The sequence below is a fragment of the Pongo pygmaeus genome, chromosome 4 (assembly GCF_028885625.2).
Source record: "Pongo pygmaeus isolate AG05252 chromosome 4, NHGRI_mPonPyg2-v2.0_pri, whole genome shotgun sequence".
NCBI classification, from domain to species: domain Eukaryota; kingdom Metazoa; phylum Chordata; class Mammalia; order Primates; family Hominidae; genus Pongo; species Pongo pygmaeus.
In genome coordinates, this window is record NC_072377.2 from 6,688,299 (window position 1) to 6,701,761 (window position 13,463).

General features: G+C 43.3%; 1 protein-coding gene across 2 annotated transcripts in view; it reads left to right on the forward strand.

The window, feature by feature from the left end:
- The window catches only part of SRD5A1 (steroid 5 alpha-reductase 1), a 37,320-nt gene extending 31,127 nt beyond the window's left edge, over positions 1-6,193 (forward strand). For both annotated transcript variants that reach the window (XM_054488021.2, XM_054488022.2), the window contains one exon: positions 4,817-6,193. In XM_054488021.2, coding sequence (XP_054343996.1) covers positions 4,817-4,883 — 67 coding nt within the window. In that variant the 3' untranslated portion in view covers positions 4,884-6,193. The remainder of the gene's footprint in view (positions 1-4,816) is intronic.
- Positions 6,194-13,463: the final 7,270 nt, after the last annotated feature.

Sequence of the window (13,463 nt, forward strand, 5' to 3'; positions counted from 1 at the left end):
TGATGGGCTACAGAAGCTCTGCATGCCCCCTAAAATGACATCATTTTCCAGAGACCGGGTCCTTAGCTTTTATCTGATCCCCCAAAGGGCTTGCGAGCCATTTGACCAACACACTCTTAAAGAAATCAAAGGGACTGGGCGCGGTGGCTCCCGCCTGTAATTCAAGACTTTGGGAGGCCAAGGCTGGTGGATCATTTGAGGTCAGGAGTTCAAGACTAGCCTGGCCAACATGGTGAAACCCCATCTCTACTAAAAATACAAAAATTAGCCAGGCATGGTGGCGGGCACCTGTAATCCCAGCTACTCGGGAGGCTGAGGCACAAGAATCACTTGAACCTGGGAAGTGGAGGCTGCAGTGAGCCGATATCGCACCACTGCACTCCAGCCTGGTTGATAGAGTGAGACTCAGTCTCAAAAAAGAAAAAAAAAAAAAGAAAGAAAAAAAAGGAAAAGAAATTGAAGAATGTCAAGGCTGAAGTGAATTTAGAGAACATCTTTCTAATCCAATGGATGAGGAAACTGAGGTTCAAGGATCAGAGTCTGAGGCCAGCCAGGAGCCCCATCTCATTGACAGGAAGAGATCTCAGCAGCAGCGTGGGATCTTTACCTGCCCTGACATTGGCGCGTGTCCCTGACAATAAATGATGGAGACTGGGCTTAGCAAGCGGCCAGCCTGGTATGCAGATTTACTGTGTCCCCTGAGCCACCCACTTCATCCACTCAAAACATCTAATCGAAATCTCCAATGCTGCTGATGCTATGAGGTGTGCAAAAATGTATAACTCTGTCCTACTTCATGGAGTTTATCATCTTTTTTGGGACTAAGGACAGAGAGAAAAAGCTAAAAGAAGAATATATTGATATCATGGTATAGTGGGAAGAGTACCTAGGTGTACTTCCCAGCGTCACCACGTGTTTGCAGATGCAAAGGATGATTATTGGAGATAAGAAGAAGAAAGGTCATATCTGAAGTATCTCTTTGTCTAATTTCTTTTTTTAAGACAGCGTCTCGCTCTGTCACCCAGGCTGGAGTGTGGTGGCACAATCTCAGCTCACTGCCACCTCTGCCTCCCAGGCTCAAGTGATCCTCCCACCTCAGCCTCCCGAGTAGCTGGGATTACAGGCACGCACCACCAGGCCTGGCTAATTTTTTATATTTTTTGTAGAGTTGTGGTCTCACTATATTGCCCAAGCTGGTCTTGAACTCCTGGACTCAAGTAATCCTCGCACCTCAGCCTCCCGAAGTGCTAGGATTTGAGGCGTGAGCCAGCGTGGCTGGCCTCTTTGTCTAATACTTGAAGAAGTGATAGCATACATGTGAGAGCTGATGAGAGCTCTAAGAGCAGCGCCCTGCATTCTTCGAGACACTCCATCGTGCCAGTGGCCTGGTATTTTCACACATAGACAGTGAGGAGAGAGCGAGATCAGAGAGCCATGACCTACCTAAATCCCAGAGCTGCTGAGAAAAACAGAGGGGTCTGCGGAAAGTTGAGTGAGTGCCAAAGGCAGAGAGGGTTTGAGAAGGAGGCTCGATGCCAGGCATGGCAGAAGGCAGAAAACACTGTGGGCCAGGAATGGGCCTTCTGTGCTGGGAACTGTGTCTGCCAAAAGGTCATATGAGAGTCCTAAACCCTGGTACCTGTGAAAGCGACCTTACTGGGGAACATAATTAGTTGAGATGAGAAGGGGAAATGTGGATAGACATACACCAGGTGATCACACAGAGTGGGAAGGCCATGCAAAGATGGACACAGAGGCGGGGGTGATGCAGCCACGAGCCCAGGAACACGTGGCATCACCAGAGCTGGGGGAGATGGGACTGGAACCTTCCCTGAACCTTCAGAGGGAGCGTAGCCCTGCTGCCACCTTGATTTCCAACTTCTGGCCTCCAGAACTGGGAGAGAATCAATGGCCATTATTATAAGCCACCCAGTGTGTGGTTAACTTTGTTCTAGCAGCCACAGGGAACTGATATGCCAGCCTTCCAGCCATTTAAAATTGACTGGGAAAGTAAGGGCAGGAGTATGATTGGTGAACCCCTCTGTTTTCTCCTCCGCCAGATGACTTTGTTGTCACAGGTTTGGTTGAAATACAACGTTATCACTCTAAATATACATTCTAGAATCTGACTTCCTCCCCTCTGCCCCCGCTGCTCCCAGCACTGCACCCAGCCTGGGCCACACTTCCCGGTGAAGATGCCATCCTTTTACATTCCTAATATTTGATGTGAAGAAGCGAGTAATGGCTCATTTCTCATTAAAAAAAGCAAATGAGGTAACACTGACGTTTAAAAAAACATGGATCAGAGTAAGATTGAACATGGGCACGCCAAGTCAGTGGCAAAGATGTTTTCTCAAATGAAATCAGGAAACAGGAAAGCCCCTCTCAGTATTTGAATATGAAACATATAGAAATGGAAAATAAATATTTCAGTTGTCTAAATGAAAGTCTTTGCTAATGAAAACCCAAAGATATTCTTTGCAGAAGAATTCATGAGTTGAAAGAGCTCTTTGTCATTCATTTGCTGCTTAAATTGGTGTCAGTGTGAAACCAGTTTTAAGCCCTGAAGAATTAATCAATTCAGTTTTGCAGAAGTATGTTCAGAAATGTAGGACTTACAAGCTGAGAATAAAATAAAAACTCCTTTTTAAAAAATGTTTTCATAAACCCAACTAATTAAGCCATCAAATAAATGTATTCCAAAAGAAAACATGCCGAGGATCTATTCCTTGCACTCCATTTGATGGATTATAATGTTCTTTTTTTTTTTTTTTTTTTTTTTTGCGACAGAGTCTCGCTCTGTCACCCAGGCTGGAGTGCAGTGGCGCCATCTCGGCTCACTGCAAGCTCCGCCTCCCAGGTTCACGCCATTCTCCTGCCTCAGCCTCCCAAGTAGCTGGGACTACAGGTGCCCGCCACCACGCTAATTTTTTTGTATTTTTAGTAGAGACGGGGTTTCACCATGTTAGCCAGAATGGTCTTGATCTCCTGACTTCATGATCCGCCCGCCTCGGCCTCCCAAAGTGCTGGGATTACAGGCGTGAGCCACCACGCCCGGCCAGATTATAATGTTCTAAAAACAAAATTGTATTCAATGAAATCTTTCTGTAATAATTAGTATTTAAATTCATAAATGATTGCATTGATAGTTAAACTCTAGGTCAGAAACAGTCAACTGTGCTGGGTTGCTAACAAATATTCTCTTTAAGGGCAAAATTTAAAGGTATTCTAAGGAGTAAGAAAACTTTAATCATTTAACAGTAAATATTTTATTTCTATATAATGGTTTCTGTGAAATACACTTAACCTCTTCAGCCAATATCCCTTCATTGTGTGAGAATACCCTGACCTCACACATGTTCTTTCTGATGTCACGGAGCCCAGCCTTGCTGCCCAGCCTGGTGGGTGTGGGGGCGCGTTTTCTCGGCGTCCTGCGGCAGTCCTGTGTTTCCCATCTCCCGCCTGCCCTCTCGTGTTTGCCCATTTCAGGCTCTCCTGCTGTCATGTACTCTGCCCTTGCCTTTTCGGGCCAGGGTGCCCATCTTCCCACAGGCAGTTTCTGGGAGAGAGGAGCTCACCCGCTATGTCCCTGTGCCAGTGCCGCTGGCCCATGGGGAAGCTCTTCAGCACTTGCAAGTGCTGGATGGCCTGGATCCCAGCAGGCCTGTGAAAACCTTCAGCCTCTAACCAGCAAACATGTTTGCAATGCACTTTCGCGGGTTTGACACCGGCTGGTAGGCTTGGCCACGTTGTGTGTTGGGCACTTGTGGGTCCATGCACCACCACTGAGCCACACAGCTGGAAAGGCTGCAGTCTCAAGGCCTCATGCCAGGGGAAGTGACACTTGACCCAGAAGTCCTGACCGACTTCTTAGAATTGTTCTTATTACATGCCTTTTTGGGGACACAGAACATATGAAAGTAAACGTGGCCGCCCAGTATGTTTGAATTCTCTATTTGTGGATTCCGGTGTTAAACTTAACTAAGACCAGCAGGGTTTTGCCAGCTCCCTCTCAGTTTCTCATCCTCATATGTTTCTACCACATTAATAATGAGCTAATTGCTTTCTATCATGATTTTTAGTCTGTTGTTTAATCTTTCTGTGTGTGTTTATAAAACTCCCTTTTTATGACTATTTCTCCATCTTGTCAAATTATTTCTAATTTTTACTCCATCCACTTAGTTGCCACCTTTCCCAACTGGCTATTACCCCCAAAACAAATGAGCATGCCTTCATTGATACAATTTATATCAAAACCGAAAATAATGTTTGTTTCGAGCACAAGGCTGAATTGTGGACAATGCCATATTGCATTTCCCCAGATTTCACTGAATCCTCACTAAGAGGTGTTCATGAGCCTCCTGGTATGCAGCTGGGTGCCCACTCTACACACCCTGGGCTAGGCCAGTAGTTCTCAACTGCAGGCTGGAGAAAACTGCTGGAGTCACCAGCAGATATTCAGGAAGCACCTACTTGGTCCTGCCCCTCCGCCAGCCTGCATGCTTTCCCCAGGGGCTGAAAAGACAGCTCCACAATGTGCTGATCAGTATTTTCATCAAATGTCAGTAATTTTCCTTCCAGATAGAAAGGTGAATTCTATGGGCTACTTCTTCTGAATCACACTTTATGATTAGATATATTTAATTCTTCATGATAATAGGCAAAATTAAACTGTAAGTATGAAATGCCAAAGTTTTTGTTACTACATTTAAAAAACTGAGTATTCTTTTGTAATGAAAAATATTGTCACTTTTGTTAGCATCTGTTAAATGTCTAAGTGACAGAATTATTTCCTTTTTTAATTTTTTTTTCTTAGGTGGTACCTCCGGAAATTTGAAGAGTATCCAAAGTTCAGAAAAATTATAATTCCATTTTTGTTTTAAGTGCATTTTCCATGAAATTATCTTCAACTTGAAGCTTTCCAATAGCACTTCTCTATGGACTTTGTAAATAAGTTATATCTTTGTAATTTTCCTGCTACTTCATCATTTTCAAGATGTCCTCTAGGAATTTTTTTTCTAGTAATTTTGCAAGCTACCTAATAAGTACCTAAATACACTGAAATGGAGGTTCAATATCCTACTGTAACAGGTCAGAATTTCAAGTTCTGGGTAATAACTGCTGACATTTTTTCTAATTTCGAATTTACCTCTTTTGGCTATGTCTTGCCAAGTGTGTATAAGACTAGACTTTACAACTGTCTTTGATGGCATTTTCGAACAGTAAATGTCACAATCCCTTCTGTAGCCCCCTACAGTGATCCCTTCAAGGTCAACGGCAGTGTTGCTTCCCTCCCCCTGTAGGGCTGGGATCTGTCTTGGAGCCCTCTCTCGGAGGCCACAGAGGCTAGGGGTAGCCATTGTGCAGTCATGGCCTGGGAGAAACTTGCCAACCTTCGTGTCAGGTGCTGTGCGTAAGTGGAGAACTTGGGGATAGAAGAGGAAGCTCCTCGTGGCCCTTCCGAGGCGAGGCAAAGGCATCTGGACTTGTTCCAGCCCAGCCCACCAGGTGACATCACCGGGCAGGGAGGGGTGCTGGTGGTGGTTCATACGGAGTAAGCTGCTCTGCCTGTGCGAGGGGCTCCTGGGCCCTAAACAGGCACCTTTAGGCCATGGGTCACTCACCATGAGCCATCAATCTGCTCTGGTCTGACATGATTTCTCCCTGTCTTCTAGTCTAGACCTAGTTTTTTTGTTCTGTTCCCCATGTATGGATATAGTAGAGATTGTTGTCTGTGAAATTTCTCCTTTGTAGATTTCAAGTTTTCCCTTGTAGTGTAAAGAATGATCACTTTCTGTAACAATAATAAGACCACTTTTTAAGATTTATCCTGTTTGTTCTTTGTTGTTTGAAACATAATAATTATATTGTTAAAATTCTCCACAGCCTTCTTTTTCTTCCATAGCTAATCTTCCTTCTAATAGTTTTTGCTTTCTGTTTTGCTGTTGTTGCTTTGCAAAGCTTTCCCCTCATAGCCTGTACCTGTTATCAATATAAAATAATCTTCCTGTTGAATGCTTCATGACTTGAATTCTACTTTGATAAAAACATTGCCATACTGCTTTTTATCTTGATGAATTCATCTGGCATTGCTTTGCCTTATCATCTCATCTGGAGTTTTTAAATGCCATTTGTTTCAGTTGTCTTTAACAACATAATAAATAGACTTTGCCATTTAGCAAGGTAGCTCAAATTCTTTTACTAATTGTCACGTCGAAACATTCTTTCATCATGTTTCCTGTTTTTATCTGGTTTTTTCAACTTCTTCTGTTTACTATCTACAGTGATTTGGAAAGGAGATTTCCTTTAAAACAAACAAGCTTATTGGGAATGGCTTTTATGATTTTTAAAGTAGTCTGGAGAGCTTCCAGTTAAATCTGATGAGCTGAACATACACCTTTCCTTCTCCCCTCTCTATCCTGACCCCAGTTGAAATCACCTCAAAGGAATTTAAGTGGGGGAGTGGCCCCATAAAGAGAGTGAGAGAGAGTCATCACTGCAGATGGACCACAGCACGGGTGGAGATGGGCCTGATGTGGCAGAGCAGAGAGGCCATGACAGTGTGCGCCCTGCGGAGACCCTGGGTCCTCACACCTGGGCTGACAGAGGGCAGAGGGAAATGAGCATCTCAAAGTGAGACCAACTAAACATGGCGCCTGCAGCAGAAAGCAGTGTCCTCTGCACCCCCACTCCCCAGGGAGAGCACAGAGAGCCCAGAAATGAGCCATGTGCCCATTGCCGGGGAAGAGAAGGTAGGCTGAGGAGCTGGCCTTTCCTAACACAAAAATTAACTAAGTGGGGAAAACCAGAGAACTAGGTGTTGGCATCCCAGGAAAAAAATAAAGTCTCCACATTTTGGTCTGTAGGGATCCTGCCCCATAATGGCTGGTTACCTCCTGCCTCAAGCTGCAGGGAAGCCAGGGGGTGGCATGGCCATGGCTTCTCCCTCAGAGAGGCCTCTGTGCACGACTTCAGTCACCCAACACTGACAGAACTTAGAACCCAAAAGCCCATTTCTCTCCTTCTGTCCAGACCCTGTCTGCTGTTATCTGTAGGAAGACCACAGCCAACTGCTATCATGACCAAAGCTAAAATCCAATGAGGCAGAGAACAATAGTTGTACCCATCTCCTCCTCAATCTCCAAGGCCAGCGGTGCATGCATTTGTGCATTCAACAATATTTGCCAAGCACTTACTATATGTCAAGCACAGCAGTGGGTGCTGAGGACAAATGGGTAGAAAAAACAGTCCTGGCCCAGGTGGAGTGACAGGTAAGAAACAAGTAAGTAGCTAAAATAATGTTAGGTAGAAAAAAATAACAAGAATAAAAGCAAGGAAAAGGGAAGGGACCCTCACTTGTGTCTGATACAGCCATAATCTTCTCCATCAGCCATTGCTGTAACCAAAGCTTGCCCACCTTTCTTAAGATATTGATCAACCAGGTCATTGCAAATACTGTTAATTGATTCCTTTTTATGGCTGAGTAGTATTCCATTGTATATATATATATACCACTTGTTGACTGATGGGCACTTGGGTTGGTTCCACGATTTTGCAATTGTGAATTGTGCTGCTATAAACATGTGCGTGCAAGTATCTTTTTTTGAATAATGACTTCTTTTCCTCTGGGTAGATACCCAGTAATGGGATTGCTGGATCAAATGTTAGTTCTACTTTTAGTTCTCAGGAACTTCCACACTGTTTTCCATGGTGGCTGTAATAGTTTACATTCCCACCAGCAGTATAGAAGTGTTCCCTGACTGCCGCATGCATGCCAACATCTACTGTTTTTTCATTTTTTTGATTATGGCCATTCTTGCAGGAGTAAGGGGGTATCGCACTGTGGTTTTTATTTGCATTTCCCTGATCATTAGTGATGTTGAGCATTTTTTCATACTTTGTTGGCCATTTGTATATCTTCTTTTGAGAATTGTCTATTCATGTCCTTAACCCACTTTTTGATGGGATTGTTTGTTTTTTTCTTACTGATTTGTTTGAGTTTGTTGTAGATTCTGGATATTAGTCCTTTGTCTGATGTATAGATTGTGAAGATTTTCTCCCACTCTGTGCGTTGTCTGTTTACTCTGCTGACTGTTGCTTTTACCATGCAAAAGCTCTTTAGTTTAATTAAGTCCCATCTATTTATCTTTGTTTTTATTGTTGGAAACTATTATTCTAAGTTAAGTAACTCAGGAATGGGAAACCAAATAACGTATGTTCTCATTGATATGTGGGAGCTAAGCTATGAGGACACAAAGGCATAAGAATGGTACAGTGGACTTTGGGGACTTGGGGGGAAGGGTAAGGGGGGATGAGGAATAGAAGACAACATATATGGTATAGTATATACTACTCAGGAGATGGGTGCACCAGGATCTCACAAATCACCACTAGAGAATTTACTCGTGTAACCAAATACACCTGTACCCCCAATAACTTACGGAAAAAAAAGATATTGATCAACCTATTCCAGGCCCTCTCTCCACCACTGAGCCTCTTGGGGAAATAAAGAGCTGCCTGCCCTCCCCTGTTCCCTTTGCCTTTTTGCAGCAGGATTCCTGAAAATGTTGACTTATAGAGACATTTTTGAGATATTAACATTCGTTATTTCCTGGTGCTTAGGGAAGAAAATAATTGATGTTGTGAGTTGGGCGGGACTTTAGGGACTGTGCTGAACAATCCACTGACCACTGCAGGCTCCCATTTAGGATCTTGGGCCAACAGCCACCAGCCTCTGTTCATGCAGTCTCACTGAGGGCAGTTACTTCTTTGGAGTGGCATGCCTCTGAGCAGATAATTCCAATAATCAATGTCAAACTAGATATTGAAACAGCCCAAGTGTCCTGGTCAAGCTAGCTGTTGATACTCCTGACTGTTGCATTATTTTGTTTTTTGTTTGTTTTGTTTTGTTTTGAGACGGAGTCTTGCTCTGTCACCCAGGCTGGAGTGCAATGGTGCGATCTTGGCTCACTGCAAGCTCTGCCTCCCGGGTTCAAGCAATTCTTCTGCCTCAGCCTCCCAAGTAGCTGGGATTACAGGTGCACGCCACCATGCCCAGCTAATTTTGTATTTTTAGTAGAGACGGGGTTTCACCATGTTGTCCAGGCTGGTCTTGAACTCCTGACCTCAAGTGATCCGCCCACCTTGGCCTCCCAAGGTGCTGGGATTACAGGTGCGAGCCACAGCTCCCGACCCAACTGTTGCATTATTATTTGCAGATGTTGACTATCCCTGCTGTTGTCTATATATCAATTTTGTCTACCCAACGCAGCTGTAAACTTCTCAAGGTGAGGAGTGAGCCATCACTCCTTGCACCTCTTGCTGTGATTGACGTGGTATACCTTAAGATATATGTTAATTCCTATGTCTTAATAAATATTGACTTATGGAGAATTTGTTGGAGCAAGTACAGACCCTATGTTTAACTTCTTTTATTCAACAGAATTAAAAAACTAGCTAGTTCTCTCAATAAAATAATACTTTCTTTTCTTTCTTAAAATCTAGCTGATCTGGTCTGAAATACACATATGGGAGGCGGGATTATAGAAATATCTCAAATTAATTAGCGTCTAGCTCTTTGTAAGGTAATTGACAGTCTGAGTTAGTTGCTTCCCCCACTGCAAAGCAGCAAAATCTGCTCTCAAAGGCTTCACGTAGCTGGGAAAACTCCGTTCCCAATTCAGATCCTCTGGGGAGGGCATCAATTATTTCTATTGTTTTTAGCACCGATTGTTCTGTCTAATTTGAAAGGATCCAAAAAAGGAAATGATACTTGGCATTAGTATCATTCTCCATCACTTTTGAAAGATATATGAAGGGAATGTTGGCGCAATCAGTCTAGAAACATATTTCTCCCATAACAATAAGCCAGTCCTTTTTGCTTTGAATCAGAAATAGCTCCATTAGGCCCATGAAGGAAAGGGAAACAAAACTGAGTGCCAAGCATATGATAACATGCTCAGCATCATATCACATTAGGGGATTGCAAATTGAAACAACAATACCACTATACACCTATCAGAATGGCCAAAATCCAGAAGACTGACGTCACCAATGGTAGCGAGAATGTAGAGCAACAGGAACTCTCATTCACTGCTGGTGGGGATGCAAAGTGGTGGAGCCACTTGGGAAGACAGTCTGGCAGATTCCTAAAAAGCTAAACATACTCTTCTTACTATACAATCTAGTAGATTTGCTCCTAGGTGTTTACCCAAAGGAGTTGAAAACATGTCCACACAAAAAACCTGCACATGAATGTTTATAGCAGCTTTACTCAAAATTGCCAAAAATTGGAAGCAACCAAGATGTCCTTCAATAGGTGGGTGGATAAAGAAATTGTATCCAATTCTATTTCTATGAGGAAAATCTATTCATACAATAGAATATTAGTGTCAGAGATTTTTTTTAACAAAGAGCTATCAAGCCGTGAAAAGATAAGGAAGAACTTTAATGCATATTGGTAAGTGAAAAAAGCCAGTTTGCAAAGGCTACATACTATATGATCCCAACTGTATGACATTCGGAAAAAGGCACAACTATAGAGACAATAAAAAGATCAGAGTTTTGGATGAAGGGAGGGATGAACAGGCAGAATACAAACAAATTTTAGGGCAGTGAAACTATTATTATGATACTTTATGGATACAGAATATTATGCATTTTTCAAAACACAGAATATACAACATGAAGAATGAATGCTAATGTAAACTCTGGATTATCATTAATAATAATATATTATTTAATTAAAATGATTTTACTTGTTTTCATTATTATCGAAAATGTTATTTAATTATTAAATTTAGATGCTACTTAATTTTTGCTTTATTATTATGTTAGTATCATCAACTGTAACTAGTGTACAACACTAATGCAAGATGTTAATAGGGAAATCATGTTGGAGAGGGAGATATGTGAGAACTCTGTACTTTCTTTTCAATTTTTCTGTAAACATAAAGCTGCTCTAAAAAATTAAATCTATTAATTAAAAAAAAATAACTGAGTGGAAAAAGAGCATTTTGCTCATTGGATGGACTTTTTGTCCTCCATGTGATGGAGTCAGCTGGCTGGGCATAAACCTGCAGAAGGTGGAGAAGGCTCTGCCAGCGTCGCCTCTGAGGTTTCCGTCCTCCCATGCTCTGATTCCTGGGGTTATGCTCTATTGCCTCTGGTGAGAGGTGGTCAGTAACTCCATGAGCTGCTTCTAGTGCCTTTATGCTAGACAGATTTTGCAGAGGCAGGTGTGTCAACTACAACCAGAGGCCAATTTCCCTGGAGTCAGATTTCAGACCACATGCTCCTCTCCTCCTCACAATGTAATCTCCTCCCCAGGCTGAGCCCTGCCAGAGGGGAGAGTTAGGACTGGTGGGAAGGGCTTGCCCCCTTGGCTGCAGGAAGCTCAGGTGGCACCTTGGGGAGAATCCTAAAAAGATGCTCTTCTTCAAGATGCCTCACATCTACCTGTCAGAAAATTGTCACACTGTTCTGATGTTTCAGAAAACTCACTTTCATCTGCTGGAAAACTGTCTAGATAAATACAAGCCTGTGATGTCTGTACCTCTGATGACATCCCATAGACATGGTGTCCTCCTCCAGCTATTGTCGGAAGGTGGCCCATCTGACCTCCTGGTGGCCAGTTCCCTCCATCCACTAGGACAGGCAGGCTGCTGGGAAGCGTCCTTCTCCACACCCACAGGCCCTGTCCTTGGGAGCCAGGAGACATCTCAGATGACATACAGAATCCCTTCGTGCAGGCTCATCACGAGCCCTTTGTTCCTTAGAGTAACAGCAAACAAATGCACCGTTGTTCCTCATTTCCATGTATTTCCATCAGTTAATTGGAAATGGTTCTGCCTGAATAGGAAATTTTTCTATCTTGGGCTTCTTGAATAGAGAAGCTTTGGGGCACAATCCTAAATCTTCAGAGGACAGAGAGCCCACATGCCACCCTTCCAGTACTGAATAGCAGCTTGGGTCCTGAGAATTTCCAATATCCGTATTTTAGAGACTTTTTGTCTACCAAAAGTAACAGTTTCATTCAGGACAAGAGGTTATTCAAAAATACATAATTAATGGCCTCTACTGAGGACTTACATTGTGTAGAGAATAACTAATTGGGAAATGCTAAACTCCCTAGTGAATAGCAAGTATGGGGGCAGGGAGGAGGAACAGGCTTCCCTCTTGATTAAATGAAAAATAAAATAATGATGCTTTCATTTTTATCAGACAGGATGTCATATACAAAATCCCAATTTTTCTCTTACTAATAGAGAAACCCCATCTTGCTCTGCGGAGAGGACCGACTCTCTCGGTCCACTCTAAGCCTGTCCTCCTTCCTATCTCAGCATTTGCTCCACCAGCTCTCATTCAGCACAGAGCCTGGGGCACTGGTGCCATGAAGATGAACGCGGGAGAGATCTTAGCCTTAAGGGGCTCATGGCCTGGTAAGTGCATAAACAAAAGAATAATTTTTAATACAACACGGTAAATGCTAGGATACAAATTATGTACAATACACATGTGAGCAGAGAAGGAAATGTCTGATTCTACATGGGGGTTCCAAAGAAATCAGGTGACACTTGAGATGGTCATAGTAGAGTAGGTAATTAGGCAGATATGAGCAGGGCAGCATAGGGCCCCAGAGAACATCAGGTGACTGTCAGGTGACTGTCGGGTGATTGTTGACAGCCAGGAAGCTGGCAATAGGGAGGGGAAATTTTCCTAACAAACAGGAGACATCTTGAGCTTGTGGGCAACAACTTCCCAATAAAAACTTAAAATGGTGAAGTTTGATCTTCCTCTGGGACATGTCTAAGCATGCACAGTAAAGGGCAAAATGGCAGCATTTGACCTGTGTATGACCTTCCTCTGGGGGTGCTAGACCGGTGAGGGAAAATTGTCCTAAGACAGCATGCACATAGCTTCAACCACCAAATGGCACATGTGGTCCCTCATACACTAGCAAGTCACTGTGCACTTGGCAATTAGCCAACAGCCCACCCAAAGGGAAAGACGAGGGGAGGAGATTGGGAGAAACTGGGAAATTATAAATAAGAGCCCTGAGCCAACAATCAGGCAAAGCATTCGAATCTTTTGAGTTGTCCACTTGGTCCCTTCCAAGTGTACTTCACTTTGCTTCAATAAACTGTCATGTCTGCCTTACATCTACCTCTGTCTCTTGGCTGAATTCTTTTTCCCAAGACAAGGATCAAGGACTAGGAGAGCCCATCCAGACTTGCTACCAGTTAACAGTCACGGCAGAAATGATCCAGAAATAGCTCTAATTATTGCTAACCATTTAATTCTTTCCTGGACACTCAGGAGGATCATATTTACCCTTATACCTGAGTAGAGCCATGAAACTCATTCTGACCAAGGTGGGTATGTGGGCAAATGTGATGTGTGACACTTCCAGGCTATCCCATGAAGTGTCTAGTACATCCAGTCCTTTCTCCTCCTGTGGCAAA